The sequence below is a fragment of the Podarcis gaigeae genome (genome assembly GCF_964106915.1).
Source record: "Podarcis gaigeae genome assembly, chromosome: 10".
In the NCBI taxonomy this organism is placed as follows: domain Eukaryota; kingdom Metazoa; phylum Chordata; class Lepidosauria; order Squamata; family Lacertidae; genus Podarcis; species Podarcis gaigeae.
The window spans coordinates 236,620-252,812 of record NC_139686.1 but is presented as its reverse complement, the minus strand read 5'-3'; the positions used below and the strand labels follow the sequence as shown (position 1 = coordinate 252,812).

Sequence of the window (16,193 nt, the reverse complement as noted above, 5' to 3'; positions counted from 1 at the left end):
CCGGGAGGAGGGGGAGGCGGCGGGTCCCGCTTTCTCCCGAGGCCGGCCGGGTCCTCCGCCTCCTGGGGCCTGGGCGGTTGTGCGCAGGCGCGGCTGGCCCCTCCCCCTCCCGCGCTCTCTCTCGGCGCCGCCATTTTGGAGCTGAGGGGAGGCCGCGGAAAAGCCAGTCCCGGCCGAGGGAGAGAGAGGGAGCCGGCCGGCCGGCCCAGGAGGCGCCCGGGACACCCTCCGCCCCCGCCCCAGGTAAGGCCTCCAGGGAGGGCCGGAGAGCGGCCTCGTCCGCGACCGCCTCCCCGCCTGGCGGGGCCTCCTCCTCCTCCTCCTCCCCCCTCAGGTAGACTGCGCCTGGGCCTGGAGGCGCCACCGAGCGGCTCTCCGGCTGCGCGTCCCGGGGAAGAGCTCCGCCTCCCCGCCCGCTCCCGTTCGGCCTCCCGAGCCCCGCAGAGCCGGCGGCGGCGGCCCCTCTGCGCCCCGGGTTGGGCTGGTGGCGGTGGGGTGTCCAGCCTCCGGCAGCTCCCGGGACCCCGGGCTTCTTCTTCTGAGGAAGGGCCGGGCTCTGCCAGCTACGCCGGGGGGCTCCCGCCTGCAGGGCCCCCTCCGGAGAAGGACCTCCCGGGCCCCGTCGCCTTCCCCCGGCCTGCTGCTCCTGGATGTGGGGCTGCAGGGGGCGGGCGGCCGCGAGCCAGGCTGCGTCCCCAGGGAGAAGAAGAGGAAATTCTGGCCAGAAATTTAGGAAAGATAGGACAATGTTCAGAGAATATCTTAAAAGATCAAACAACAACATTATCACAAATCACCTGACAGATTTGGATTGAATCTTCAAGTTGAAGGAAATTATAAAGTAAAAATTTTCCTGGTAACTAACTGGAAAGAATAATAAAAATGAAGTTCGTATAGACTAGTAAGGTATAAAAAGCACAGTCAGGTGAATTGGAAGTTAAAGGATATGTAATGTCAAATGAGGTGGTGTTAGTCTCTGTGGTCTGTTTATGTTGTTTTTCGTTGTGTTTATGCTCTGTGCAAATTGTTCTGTAATAAAGAATCTTAAAAAACGAAGAAGAATGTGTCCCCGCTTCCTACAGGAAGCAGGTGGAGGTGTGTCGGTGCAGGATCGGGGCTTGGAGGCAGCTGGGGGCCAGGAAGCAGGATGGCGGGAAGATGGAGGGGCGAGGGAGGGCTTCCCCTGCCCAGGAACTTGGTCCCTGGCCTGCTTTGGATGAGGCTCTGATGCCTTCAAAGGAGCAGCTGCATGGCCGGGGGGGGGGGGGTTGTTCCTTCTCCCTCCCCCCCCCCAAGCTATGGCCAGTTTTTCAGCCGGAGCTGTTCCTGAACCAGGGCAGCGGAGCCATGGTTCTGCCTGCTCTGCCAGTCTCCAGTTCCAGTGGTCCCAAAATCCAGCGCCCCAGAAACTCCACCCCCAGTGCGACTGATCCGGTCGTTTTCCCCTAGATCCCCCCTGGGTTCTGCTCCACTCCCAGTTCAGCCTTGGGCTCTGTGCATAGGGCACCCATGGGAGGCGGTTGGGGTGCTTGGTTTGATGTGGCCAGTGCCGGATTCTGCTGCTGTGAGGGCTGCCTGGCACCTCAGGGACACAGCACCTGCTTTGGCTGCCGAGAGGGCTGCGCTGGATGGACGAAGCCCTGGATGACTTGGGATGTAGGCGTCTGTGAGAAGGCTCACCTTCGGCAGAGGTAGTCCTGCTAAACCTAGGACTAGCCCTACAGATGTAAGAGGCTGTGGAAGTTCATGAACCCATGCATGATGTGGAGAAAGTGGATAGAGGAGAGTTTTGTCCTCTCAACACTAGAATGGAGCGATAGCTCAGAGTATGAGACTCTGAACCGCAGGGTCATGGGTTTGAGCCCCACATCAGGCGAAAGATTCCCGCATTGCAGGGGGTTAGACTAGATGATCCTCTTGGTTCCTACCAACTCTTTGATTCTATAATCCTGGACATCCAATAATGCTAAATAATTGCATTCCTGCTTGCTGGTTGGCTACTGTGAGAACAGGACGCTGAACTAGATGGGCCACTGGCCTGATCCATCAGGCTTTCCCAATGTTACTACATTCTGGATTAGACCAAAGGGGGCCCATCTAGTCCAGCGCCCTGTTCTCACCGTGGCCAACCAGCAAGCAGGAATGCAGTTTTGCAGCAGCTCAGAAGCAGTTGCTTCCTCTGCCCATGGCAACTGTTGCTTTCTAGCTGGGGTAAATGGTGGAAGATGTGAGAAAGGCAAATTCCACGCTAGGAATCATTAGGAAAGGAATTAAAACTAAAAGTGCCCATTGAAATGTACAAATCTGTGAAGTGACAACACTTGGATTTCAGTGTCATCTCAAAAAGGATATTGTGAAGATGGAAAAGGCTCAGAAAAGAGCAGCCAAAAGAGGGTACAGAAACTGATCTATGAAGAGAGCTTGCAGCATTTGATGGTGTTGAGCAACGACCACCCCTCACAAATCCCCTCTTTTTAGGCAAAGAGGAAATGAACTCTCATCTTTGTTCCGACCTGGGTTTGGAACTGAATCCACCTTGGTTGCCCTCTCAGGAGAGGTACTGGGGAGGGGAGTGTGATCCTGTTGTTCTTTTGATACCATTGGCCATCAGGTTGCACGGACTGAGTGCTCCTTAGCCCTTTGGCTTTTGAGCTGTGGGATGCCGCATGGCCCTAGACGGTCTCCAGTGCTGTTTAACATCTGTAGGAAGGAATTGAGAGTGGTCATTAGTGTTTTGGAGCAAGGTGTCGTGAGTTTGTGATGGTACCCAGCTCTGTTTCTCTGTAACATCTGAATTGGGAATGGCTGAGTAGGTGGGCTGGATGAGGGCTAATAAGCTGTGCCTGAAGCCTGTCATAGTGGAGCTCTGGGTGAGTCATTCCCGCGGTTTGGAAGTCTGCAGTTGCTTGTCCTGGATGGGGTCACGCTGTCCCAGAAGCAGCAAGTGCACAGTTGGACTGTTCATGGATCCCGCTCTCTTGCTGGAGGTGAACATGTTCTGGCAGCTAGGAGGGCATTTTTCTGACCTTGGTTGCTAAGACAGCTGTGGACGTTCTTGGATCAGGGTAGCTTAACCACATTTGTTGGTACATTGGCAACCTCATGGTTTGATTACCGCAATGCGCTCTGTGGGGCTGCCCTTTGGGTTGGTTTGGAGGCTGAAGCTGGTTCAGAATGTAGCAGGCTTTCCTGAGAGGGAAAACGACTGCCAGCAAAGAACACCTGGCTTGGCACTGGGCCAAAATCAAGGTGTTGGGCTAACATAGAAGACCCCGGGCAGCTCTGGACCGGGTTGCCTGAGAAACCACCCTTTGTCTTATGCACCCAGTAGGTTGCTGTGGCCTGTAGGAAAAATTCTCCTGCAAGTTCCAAAAATCTCAAAAGTCCTCTCTGCAATAACTCGGAGCAGAGCCCCTGTTCTGTGGAATAGCATTCTTGCTGTGATCTGACAGGTGCCCGCTGTCTGCATTTTCTGGAAGCAATTGAAATGAAGACATTTCTGTCCTGATAGGCTTTCCCAGCTGGATGAATGGGCCTTTACGAGGAGTGGCTATTCTGTAGTGCTTTATTCATTCTTCAAATGTATCTGCTGCTACTAGTCTCTGTTACTAACTGTATTTTGCTGTTTTTACTGTACGTTGGCTTGAGATGATGGTGCAGAAGGAAATTAATAAATTACTGATGATAGAGGTGTGTAAAATTATGCATGTGGATAAACTGGGGCCTCCCACAAAGCTGAATGGGAAGATTCAGGACAGGCAAAATAAAGTTCTTCAAGCAATGCATAGTGAAACTGGGGAATTTGCTCCCAGAAGATGCCATGATGAGCAGCTGAAGCTGGTTCAGAATGGACGGCTTTAAGAGAGGATTCTGGAAGGAGAACAAGGCTACCCATGGCTCCTAGCCACGCTGGCTGTGTTCTCCACCACTACTAGCATCCAATGCCTCTGAATACTCGTGCATAAATCAGCGCATGGGGTAGAGAAAAGGGATGGAAGGTTTGTCTCCATCTTGCAATATGTAGTGACAGCCACTAGCCAGGATGGTTTTAATGGGATCCAATTTGCAGTTGCAGTTGCCTAGGGATTGTCGGAGCACAAAAGGTGGTGGTCCTGTCCCCCACCAGAACTGGTGCTGAGTGTCCAGCCAGTGTCTGCCCACAGCAACCCAACTCTAATGGGAATATTGAACGAGATGTTTCGCCTTTCTCCCATTTCCTGTTTAAGCGTTGAAGTTTCTTTTCCATCCATCTCTTTCCCCTCTCCAGCCAGCCCTCCTTCCGCTCTACATCTGCAAGGGCTCCCTTGCCTCCCATCTGTTCTTCCTCTTTCCTAACTTTCTCTGTTGTAACTTCCGTTCCATTCATCTACTGCTGACTCTCGCACAGGGTTTGGCCAGTGTTAGAAGCTCAGATGTATAACTGATCGCCAAATGGCACTTTTCTGTCCCAGTTTCTAATACTGCCCCCAACTGAAAAGGAGCCTCTGAGGATTCCCTTCTGCCAGTGCCTGGGCCCACGGGGGAAGCGAAGCCCAAGGCCCTTCTTGGTCCACCACCAGCTCAGACCTCAGTAGCATCTTATTTTGCCCCTGCATGCAGCCCCTTACGCTTGTTAACACTGCATCCAATTTATCATTTTAAGGCTCATTCACCCAGTTTGGAGAGATCCTTTTGGAGTGCTTCACAGCCTCTTTTAGTTAAAACCCACCCTGAACAACTTGGTGTCATCAGCAAACTTTGCTAACTCATCTCCAGGAACAGCTAGAAAACACTTTGTCCCATGCTGCAGACTTGGGTTCAAAAAGCAAGCAACACCCAGAAAATCTCACTCACTGTCACCAAGAACGAGACCAGAATGGCTTTCTTAGCGTTGCCATATTTCAAAAAGTGAAGATCAGGACACAAAAGTTGTTGAGTTTTTGGTTTGTTTGTTTTTTTTTAAAAAAAAGCCCCCTACTGATATGGGCTGCTATAACCGGGTTTCCCCAGACGTTTTAGCCGCTTTTAGAAATTCTGCCCAGATGCAATTTTTGAAGGCATTATTGCTTGGATGTGTGGCAGCCCTGGGTTTTCTTATCTATTGCAAGAGATAAGAATATTTATTCTACTTACACGCCTCCCTCCATACTAAACGTGCCATTAGATACACAAAATCAAACTTCAGAATGGGTAGCTAAACAGGAAGGGAACCCCCCACCATGCAAAATAACTGTGGTTTTTTTTTTTGTCATAATTTCCAGTCTGCTCTCCCACCCCCATGCTCAGTCTGCATTCCTAGAAAAAAATGATGTAGCAGAATCCAAATAAAGGAGACAAACTTTTATTCTACCAAAGCAGCCAGCAAAAATATTATTTTGAGACGAAATGAAAGGCAAGGCAAGAAAAGAGGCACTGCTTTACTGCTGGAGCTGTTTCACTTTCGAGAAGCAAGATCACCATTATAAGCCTCTTAGTAATTAGCCAGCCCCCCTGCTCCCCCCAAGAGAGAAGCAATCCATTAATCCATTAACTTTGCAGCTGGTTTGTTTGCTTGCAAACAAAGGGGAGGGGTGAAAACCAGCTCCGGCTCCCCTCCCCTTGCAAAAGAGCTGTTTGCTTACTTATGGAAATCGTAGAAAAATGGAAAAATGTTTCCCCCCTCTGAGCATCAGAGGCCTTCCTGAAAGGGAACAGTGTCCTATTAGTAGCAAATCACACGACTGCAAATCTCAACTTGGTCTCTAGGTGGTGCTTCAGAGTCGCAAAAGCCGACTGGCGCCCAGTTAATTTCGAACAGTAGTGTCATGTTTTTGCGTCTTAAATGTGTGGTCACAGCCCCCCCCCCCCAAAGTTTTAATGGCATCTGATTGTTTTGGTTCATAATAGCATCAGGTAATGCAGATGCTATACAGGGCTCCCAATCTCTAGTTTATTTTTGTGAATTTTGCACATTTCTACTTCTCACTACTGCTGCTCACAGCCTATGCCTGTGACCAAGGACTTGGAAGGTGTTGGTGGGGCTGCTGTCCAGCTGACAGGGGGAGGTCATATTCCTGCATTTCAGTGCTGTGAGGTGAGCCATTGAGATGCCCTTCTGGGTCAAGTCCAAGTTTCCCTTGAGAGGAAGTCCCGCCCCTCCCTCCCTCCCTCCCTCCCTGGGGACAGAAGTGGCCCCCACCTCCGAGCAAGAGGCTCCTGATGCCAGCCCTTGCTTTCCTTCTGACCTTGAGGATCTTGACCAGTCCTTAGGCTGGTACAGTGGTAACTCGGGTTACAGACGCTTCAGGTTACAGACTCCACTAACCCAGAAATAGTACCTCGGGTTAAGAACTTTGCTTCAGGATGAAAAGAGAAATTGTGCAGCGTTGGTGGGAGACCCCTTTAGCAAAAGCAGTACCTCAGGTTAAGAACAGTTTCAGGTTAAGAACGGACCTCCGGAACGAATTAAGTTCTTAAGCCGAGGTACAGAGGCGTGCTTTCGCTAATGGGGCCTCTTACTGCCGCTGCGCCGCTGGAACACGATTTCCGTTCTCATCCTGGGGCAAAGTTCTCAAAGTTCTCAACTCGAGGTAACTCTTCCAGGTGAGCGGAGTTTGTAACCTGGGGCGTTTGTAACTCGAGGTACCACTGTAGTTTGTTGAGAATAAGGCTTGAGAGAGCAAAAGGGGAAAGCAAGGGGGTGCATGAAGGAAAATTCAAATCTGCCTGCCTGCCTGCCTGCAGATGCAGGCTTCTTGTCTCCTCACAAGCAAGCAGCACAGCGTCCTGGGGATTAGAGGGATCCTGAGGTTGGCAGCCTTCCATTCTGGATCCAGCTGGGCTCCCATCAATATGTTCTTCTGAGCAGCCGGCAGGCCGAGAAGCCAGGAAAGACATTGCTGCCACGGTTGGGAAGTTGTGGGAGGGGGGACTCCCCACACTGCAGTGGCTGCTGGACTGGCCCCATTTCCCTCCCAGGTCATGACAAGCTTTCCTTGGCTGGTGTATGGAGACTTGGCCGGCTGCCTCCTGGGAATGGGCCTTTGGCTGGGGGCAGGCAGAGCCCAGCTCTCTCCCTGGGCTCAGGTCAGGAAGGGACAAGGAGGCCGGCCGGCCCTTTGCCCCACTGGCCTTTGGCGGTTTGTGGCGTGCCATTGGAAGTGACACGTGTGTGTGTGTGTGTGTGTGTGTGTGTGTGTACCCGTGTGTGTGTGTGTGTGCGCCAGAGTATGTGAAGGGATTGAACTTCTTGTTCTTTGGGAAGGAAGAAAAGGAAGCGAAGGTTACAGGCCACGGCATATTGTGTTGGTAGTCCCAAAGTGTGGTGTTTTGGCAGTGTGTTGAAACTGTTCCCTGTTCAGCATCTCCAGGTCTGTGCCCCCAGGTCATCAGATGTTGGCTTCGGCCCCCTTTGCTTTGTCTTCATTGCCTGGAAATAGCACCCAGTGCTAAAAAGAAGTTGGTGGCCTTGTGGAGAATCACCTCTCCTGAAGGGCCTCCATTAAAGGAGCCCGACTGGTTTGAGTTTGATGTGGTTATGGGGTACAGGTGGGTAAGCCAGGCTTCGGATGGGTCCCTGGGGGTTCAGCATGTTTGATTTGTGAGGTGGTGCCTTTTCTCTGACTCCAGCTTCAGGCATTCTTTGGTTCAGGTTCGGAGTCCTTCCAGGCCTGGGGAAGGCTTCCTGTTCCCACCTTTTTGCCAGGCTCCCGTCCCTGGTGGACTGGTGTATCACTCAGACTCAGAATCTGGCCTTTGGGGGCATTTCTTATTGCATCTGTTACACTGTGTTTGCTGCTCTTTCCCCCATTGAAGAAACAGGGCCTTAATTCCAGGTTTCCCTTCCCCAGCTCTCTGGACTGCTCAAAGGAAAACCCGGTCGAGGTCTGCTCCGAAATAGCGGAAGGGAGAGATGAATTCGGTTGCAGCCAGGCTTGGCCTCACGCAGTAATGCCAAAGAGGGATTTTGGGGACATTTCCTGGATTCCCTTTTCCCCCTTTCATGGAGCAGCAGCCCTTGCTGAATGCACTGTGCTTGTATTCTGGTGGTGTGAGGATTTTTGGAACGAGGGGAAGTGGCCTTTGGGTTTCCTTGACAACCGAGATCTTTCTTTTGAGCGGTGTCAGGAAAACAAATGTGTGTTCTCTTTTCACAGCTGAGTCTGCAAACTGAAGGGGGCTGTAAGGAAAGGCTCCCTCAATCCTTTGCTGAGACTTAGCTCTGAGTAAAAACGTACAGTGCAGGATCAGGCTGGGCATGTGGGAAAGGGCACCCATGTCCATTTAGCCACCCACCCCGGCCCTCTCGATTTCTGGTGCGGTTTCTTACACCTAGATGCCTTCTGCTTTGTGCTTTTCAGTATTAATGATGTTTTCATTTCCTTCTTTTATTCCTCAGGCAAAAAAGAGCAACTCAAGTTAAACTGAGATCAATGGAAGGTGTTCTCGAAGTGGAGACCTCTGTTGAACCAAGAAGCCAGATGTACCTCTGTCTGTGGCGAAGGTCTCGCTTTTGAAACAAGATTTGCACAAGAGGTAGGCACTGTTGCTGGCTTTTCTTTATCGTTTGGCTTGTGGGCACTGCCAAGGAGCAGGCGAGGATGTCCATATTTGGTACAGAGGACCCTCAGAAGTGTGTGAAGGAGGAGCCTGGCATGGGGTGCATGAGAAGTGCCTTTGGGATGAGGCCAGAAGTCCCTCTTGGTCTGCTTCTGGCATTGACTAGGAAGGTTCCCAGGAAAGTTCCCAAACAGGACTTGAGGAGGAAGGGGTGTGTGCTTTTGAACATGGCTTCTTTCTGCAGAGAGGGGTTTTGGCAAGCAGCTGTGACGGTCACAGCTTCAAGGCCTTGTCAGATCTTCTGGTCAGCTGCACTTCTGCCTGGAGCCACTAGCACTCTCAGAAACAAAACTCCCTAATGCCGCCAACTCTGGTAGGCTGCTGGCAAGTTGCTTTTCCCTTCTGAAAAGTCTAGCTCAATATATGGTCAGATCCAAATAGGATCTTATTAGTGTGCCTGTGTAGAAATCAGACAACCCTGTTCTGTTTGGGTATGTTGATCCTGGAAAGCTGAGAGGGAAGACGATAGCCATATTCAGACATCTAAAGGGCTGTCACGTGGAAGATGGAGCAAGCTTGTTTTCTCCTGCTCTGATGGATTCAAGTTACATGAAAGGCGATTCCAACTAAACATCAGGAAGAACTTTCTGACAGTTAGAACCGTTTGGCAGTGGAATAGACTCCTTTGGAAGGGGGTGGACTCTCCTTCCTTGGAGGTTTTTAAGCAGAGATTGGACGGCCACCTGCATGGGGGCTTCAGCTGAGATTCCTGCATTGTTGGAGGTTGGACTAGGTGGCCCTTGGGGTCCTTTCCAACTCCATAATTCTATGATTCAGTCTGTTTTGTCCTGAAAGTGTTGCAGCTCTCTTCAGATATAAAAGATCCCATAAAACAGCAACTAGCCTTCCTCAGTCCTCAGCCTCAGAGCCTGCAGGAGAAGCAGCACAGAAGTCAAAGCTGACTCAAAGCTCTGACCAGGGAGCCACTGCTGTTTCTTCAGCTAAGCAGGCCTCAGGCACAAAAAAGTGAATGTTCATTGGCATCCACGTGTAGCCTTGGCACTGAAAGGAAGCTCGGTGCTGGAGGTATGGATGGAAACTGCCTGGAGAAAATTGTGATCGTTTGATGTAACATTGGGGAAGAATTAAAGTCTTGAGCCTAAGTTAAAAGCTGCTTTGATGGCTTGTCTGTCTCCCTGAGCGCCGCTCTCCTGGTGCTTTACATTCACTTCTGCCTTTTCGGATCTGAGTTTCTCAAAGGAAGCTGCCACAGCTCCAGACAGCTTTTACCTTTCTTTATGTGGAGTTGCAAACCTGCCAGTGTTTTGGCAGAAGGCTCAGTGCTCAAATTCAGTCACTGGCAACATCCCTGACACTGCCAGTCAGTGCAGGCGATGGATCCCTGTGGCCTAGCTCCGTGTAAGGCAGCTTCCTCAGAGCATTGCAGGGCAGGGAATGGTGAGGCTACACTGGGCAGGGGTGCCCTCCCTGTGCCCATCTCTCATGGTTGTCTGGGGGTCCTGGCTGGAGTCCCTGGTGAGAACTCAGAAGCGTCACAGTCGTTGGGACGAAGCAGCTTCCTTGTGGCTTTTTCCCTTTTTTTTGTCGGGATGTTTCATGCAGGCATCTGCTTGGACCCGGTGAGCACAGGGTGCTGGACTAGATGGGCCCCTCTGGGCTTGATCCATCCACAGGGCTCTTTTCAGGTTCTTACCTATACATGCGCACAGCACTCAGTGTTGCGCCAAGAGGCTTTTTGTGACCTGGGAGGTGATGGAGCAAAGGATTTGCATGTCCATGGGAAGGCAGATGTCTGGGAGAACTCAGACTGTCTTCCAATTGGATGTAGCTAAACAGGGACAAAGTCAGGTGGTCCTAGGAAATGTGATCTTTGCACAGCCTCAAAGGGAGCCCCAGGCCATTGCTGGCGGCTGGTTGAGCATGAGCTAGAAGCCAAGAGGAAAGGCTTTGGGGGATGTGGGCAGGGCAAGTGCAGGCCAAACCTGGCAGGCACATTTGTCTGACTTGGGAGGGTGGGGGTGCAGGCAGGATGCTGCCCCCCCCTTTTCCAGCATTGCAGGGGTGGGGGACCTGCTCTTGGGTAAGACCCAGTTAAGTCAGGGTGGGCCTTGTGCTCCATAGTCCAGTAGCAGAGGAAGGGGAGGTTGAAAGCAGAGCTCCTTTGCAGCCCTTGCTTGCTTGCTGACATTTCTTTCGCAGCCCCATTGCAAAGAGCCTGCAAGGCGCTGGGGTGAAAGCACCTCAGCTTCCACCATGAGAGCTGTAGCAGTTTCTCCTGGCATCTCGCTGGCTTTGGCCAGTGCAGCTTTTTTCAACATCGTGGTATATATATCGTCAAACTGCAATGTTTGGCTGGGATACACCACAGTGTTGAAAACCCAACATTGCCCAGCCTTAGTGTCCAGGCTGAACAATGGGGGTGGAGACACTCCTTCAGGTATGGTGGTTGCTTTCCTCGTGAAGAGAAAGAGAGAGAGTCTAATTCGAAAATAATTCAAAAGAGAGAGTGTCTTAAACTCTCCCATTTTCTCCTGACATTGAGCAGAAGTTAAACACTGATCTTCCCTCGTTTAGTCCTTAAACATATTGCTTCCTTTATAATCATCCAGCTCTTGAACTCCATTATTCACTTTTGCATCAAATCTTACTGTTGCAATATGTGAACTGCCTGGGAGCAGCACTCTCTTTATTTATCCTATCTCTATATTTCAGTGATGCTCCCTTAATCAAATTTAGAAGACTTTTCCCTTAACCACAGAGGAGATGGAGAAGGGACTTAGATTCATGAAGATGAGGGCTGCTGCCTTCAGGGGCTCCCAAGTGGTGGGCTCAGGCTGTCCTTGGAGAGATGCAAAACACAAAAATACATACCATAGTAACACAAAAAATACCCCCCCAAAGGCCACAGATTACACTTCCGATTTGATTGCCGCTCTTCCGTTTTGAGTGTTACACTGAAGTCTGTCTATTTATTTTGCCTTTCTGTTTTTGCGGCTCTTTTTTTGTTTTGTTTTTGCGACTGTGTGGAACCCAGTTCAGCTACTGATTGATTGATTGATTGATTGATTCTGTGACTGCAGTACATCATTTATTGCTTTCATTTTATGGACCAGTCATCTCATTAGATAGTAAAATTCATGTTAAATTGCAGTATTAGGAGTTGTTTTTAAGAGTCTGGAATGGATTAATCTATTTTGCATTACTTTCTATGGGAAAGTGCGCCTTGCTTTTGGAAAGCTTTGGTTTTGGAACAGACTTTCGGAACGGATTAAGTTTGAGAACCCAAGTACCACTGTATTTTTAATAAATAAATAAAATCAACAAGAGAGCTCCGTAGGAAGAGGCTGTTTATAACCCATTTCCCCATAGCCTGGACTCCTGCCCAGTTAGCAGAAGATGGAGTTTCTCCAAGGGATGGGCTCGTCTGTTCCCCAGTTTCCCCAGAGTGCATCTGTTCCTGTGAGATTCTCGGGCCCTGACCCAGGCGTTCACAGAGCCTTGCGGGGAAAAGGGGACACGGGGACCTCTTCTGGCGTAGCCTTATGCTGACAGTGCTGCTGCTGCTGCTGCTGCTCTCTCCGGCTCCCTGCAGGTCGGTGCTCACTCTCACCATGTTCTGGAAATTTGACCTGAACACCACGTCGCATGTTGACAAGCTGCTGGACAAGGAGGATGTGACTCTGCTCGAGCTGATGGACGAAGATGACATCCTCCAGGAGTGCAAAGCGCAGAACCACAAGCTGGTGGACTTCCTGTGTCAGCAGCACTGCATGGAGGAGCTGGTCAGCCTCATCACCCATGAGCCCCCACTGGACATGGACGAGAAGGTCCGCTTCAAGTAGGTACCCGGCCCTGAAAGTCCTGCCAGCTGGCAGCGAAGGGGGGCGTGGCCTTCCTGATAGGGCCCTGCGACAGAGCGGGGGGAGCCTTTCGTTCCCTTGCGTGCAAGCTTTATAGAGCGCTTTTCAGTAGTCCCTTCCCAGGTAGTTTGCAATGAAACAAAACAATAATAAAATCCCAAAGCCAGTTGTTTTCACAAAACGGCATGCACATAAAAATAATGGAGGCAACAAAACAAGCCAGCAGCACATGAAGAGACAGGTCTGTGTGTGTATCCAGAGGGTGGGGGCATCCGGCGATGTTGGGGCTGTCTGAAGAGGCCCCGTGCAGACAGCAAAGGGGCTCAGAGCCTGCAGGTAGCAGAGTCCCTGGGCTAGAAGGATGTTCCGCTCTGCCAGGGAAGCTGGGATCCTGATTCTTCCAACCAGCGCCAGCTGCTCTCATTGGAAGGCGCCATGGCGGAGAGGCTTTGGAGCCATGGAGGCTGATGGAGGGGAGCTCTGAGGGATCCGAGGCAGGGATGTTGCCCTGGCAGTCTGGCCACCCCAAGCATAGTCCTGCTTATCCCAGAGGAATTGCCATTCACATCACCCATCACGAGAGCCTTCTGCTCTGGTCGAAGCTCTATAGGGGCTGCATGTCTGGCTGCCCCTAGTTTGAGATGGCTGCCTTTCACATTTCAGGGCAGAGGTGGTTGGGGGGGTGTGTGAAGCCTGCTGCTGGCATCCCTGGTGGGTCTCTGCGTGGCAGCCTTTGGGCTCTTGGCACCAGCGGCAGCAGCTTCCCAAGCTCTTGGCTTTGGCTCTGTCCCTGCAGGTACCCCAACACAGCCTGCGAACTGCTGACGTCTGATGTGCCGCAGATCAACGACAGGCTCGGAGGGGACGAGGCCTTGCTGAACATCCTCTACGACTTCCTGGACCATGAGCCACCCTTGAACCCTTTGCTGGCCAGTTTCTTCAGCAAGACCATCGGCAATCTCATCGCCAGGAAGACGGAGCAGGTCAGGCGAAGTCCCCTTCCCCCTTGACTGTTTTTTGGGAGGCAGCTGAGGGTTAATTCACAAGGCTGTCTCTGGCTAGCTAGCTCTCTAATCAGTCTAGTTTTTCTTTAGGTAATTTCATTTTTGCGGAAGAAAGCCAAATTCCTCGACTTGGTACTGAAGCATATCGATACGTCTGCCATGATGGACCTCCTCTTGCGACTCATCAGCTGCGTGGAGCCGGCTCCGCTGAGGCAGGAAGTACTAAACGTGAGGGCTGCTCTTGGGCTCAGAGGGTTGTAGAAGTGTAGAGTGGGGAGGGACCCCCGGGGGTCATCCAGGGCAGGGATTGAGGCTCCAGTGTTCCTGGGCTCCTTTGCTTTCTCTCTGCTGTCAGGCTTGGCCTTGACCGCGTAGGGAGCTGAGATGAGCAGCTCTGCAAGGCTGTTCTCCGCTGGCTCCTTCAGATGCTGGAGGCTCCGTCCGCGTCCCTTTGCCAAGGCCAGGCTGGCCTGGAAGCAGAACGGCCATGTGACCTGCGCTGTTTATTTATGGAAGTGTTTAGATGCTGCCAGTTCATACCATCTTAGCAATGTGCAGCAGGATGGACAAATTATGAACGACCATAAATACAGATCAAAAGGAGTCAAGTGAAGGGCTGGTCAGGAAATTCAAATGGTTGCCCAGGCCTCTCTTCATAAAAAGGCCTTGAAGTGAGGCTGCCTGCCAGCTCTCTGCTGGGGAAGGGCTTTTCTTGTGCACTTGCTGTTTCCAGTTTGGTCTCTTTAAGAAATGGAGACCATGATCTCTGCGGAAACACCTCAGTTGGCTCCTCTTGGGCTTTGTACAGTCGTACCTCAGAAGTCGAATGTGTGTTGAAAGTTTTGGCTCCTGAATGCCACAAACTTGGAAGTGAGTGTTCCTTTTTGTGAATATTCTTTGTAACCTGAACGTCCGTCGTGGCTTCCATGTTGGTTCCTGAACATTTTGGAAGTCGAACAGACTTCCAGAACAGATCCCATTCAACTTTCGAGGTACAACTGTATTCCACTGCCCGCCCCCATGGCTTCTGAAGGGACTGACGTGGCCAGAGGCCTCAACCTGCTATTTTCAGTGGTGGAAAGTGGAGCTTCATCTGGAGGGCAGAGAGAAGCCAGCTCCAGACTGGCAGGGCCATGAAGGGAACTCCCCCAGCCTCCTGGGCCACGCACGGGCGACTTTCTCACTGGCACTGCTTCCTCTTCTCTTTTCTCCTTCCCTGCAGTGGCTGAATGAAGCACAGATCATCCAGCGGCTCGTGGAGCTGATCCGTCCCGACCAGGATGAGGATGTGAGTGCAGCCTCCTGTCTGCGGGGCACTCCAGCTCTGTCTCCGAGAGCATCTTAGCAGAAACCCTTCCTTTGTTCTGCTTAAGCTCTTTTGCAGGGAGAACCTACCGAGACATTTTGCCAGTGAGCAGTGGGAGAGGGTGGGCAGGAAGCTCTGGGCAGTGCCACTGTAGAATGGGCAGCTCTGGTGTCGACGCTTAATTGTGGAAAGGAAAAAAGGGCCTGAAAGGAAGAGAGTGGCTGCCTCCTGGGTCCCAGCTGGGGCCAGTCAGCACTGCCATTGCTGCTCTTCAGTGCTGGGAGGATGAGGGGCCAAGCAGTGCCCTGATTTCACCCTCCCCCCTCTGTGCCGTCTGGTCTGCTTCCCCCTGTGGGTGCTAAGTTTCAAAATTTCACACACCCATTAGCATCTCTTGTGGTCCACCCAGTGTTGAGCCGCCCTATGGGAATCCTCTGATTTTGAGGCAGCCCAATCTGGGGTCATGTGCCTGTCCTTATCATAATAATTTATTACTTATACCCCGCCCATCTGGCCGGGCCTCCCCAGCCACTCTGGGTGGCTCCCAACAGAATATGAAAACATGATAAACCATCACACATTAAAAATTTCCCTTAGTGGAGCTTTTAAGCTGGGAGGTTGAGGGAGTGTGTTTATGTGTTAGGGCAGACCCACTCCTGGGCACAGAAGGCAGGCAGGAGTTCTTTTCGAGCAGAACCTCAGTCTGGAACTCCTCACCTTTAGAGTCATTTCCTGCTGTGCTGCATCACCTTTGCAGCTTTAGCCCAGAAGTCAAGAGGGGGCCATTGGTCACCTCCCTCCATTCCCAGGGGTTTGGGGTTCTGCGTTGCTGTCAGCTGCCTGGCCCCCTTTTCTCTGAAGGCTGAGAGGAGACCACTTTTGCCACCACTGACTCGTCTCCTGTTTGCAGAGGCAGTCCAACGCTTCCCAGACCTTGTGCGACATCATAAGGCTCAGCAGGGACCAGAGCAGCCAGTTCCAAGAGGTGGCTGAGCCTGACCCCCTCCTGGCAGCTCTGGAGTCGTAAGTACAGCCGACAGAAGCGGGGGGGGGGGGGCTGGGAGCACCAGGGGCTGCTCTCGGCCGCTTTCTTGTGGATGTTCTTAAAAGGGTGTTGAGGTTTTCCTCAGCTGGACAGAACAGGCAGGCGTCTACTTGACTTTTTTAAAAATATATATATTATTTATACCCCGCCCATCTGGCTGATGAGGAGCACAGCTTCCAGGGGACTGGACCTGATTTGGGTCTCCCAGCTTGGGAGGGACCCCGAGGGGCATCTGGTCCAACCTCCCACAATGCAGGAATCTCAGCTAAAGCAGTCATGGCAGATGGCTAGCCTCCGTGTGACAGCCCTTCGGAGATTTTTTTTTTAAACGTTTATTAATTTTCCAATAAAAAACATCCAATTAACATATCAAATCATAATCCAATTAAAAAAACTAAAAAATAATCAATTATCTTCTGAATTTAATTCTAATTATGCGA

General features: G+C 51.5%; 1 protein-coding gene across 3 annotated transcripts in view; it reads left to right on the top strand.

The window, feature by feature from the left end:
• Positions 1–78: 78 nt before the first annotated feature.
• PPP6R2 (protein phosphatase 6 regulatory subunit 2) overlaps positions 79–16,193 on the top strand; it is a 221,538-nt gene continuing 205,423 nt past the window's right edge. The window contains exons 1-7 of one of the 3 annotated variants that reach the window (XR_014555568.1): positions 79–243; positions 8,357–8,493; positions 12,131–12,376; positions 13,195–13,381; positions 13,493–13,630; positions 14,625–14,690; positions 15,619–15,731. Coding sequence is in view for 2 of the 3 variants with exons in the window: in XM_083700105.1 (XP_083556231.1) it covers positions 12,150–12,376; positions 13,195–13,381; positions 13,493–13,630; positions 14,625–14,690; positions 15,619–15,731 (731 nt within the window). In the remaining variant the exon portion in view is untranslated. The remainder of the gene's footprint in view (positions 244–8,356; positions 8,494–12,130; positions 12,377–13,194; positions 13,382–13,492; positions 13,631–14,624; positions 14,691–15,618; positions 15,732–16,193) is intronic. The other 2 variants (XM_083700105.1, XM_083700106.1) reach the window with 2 other exon arrangements.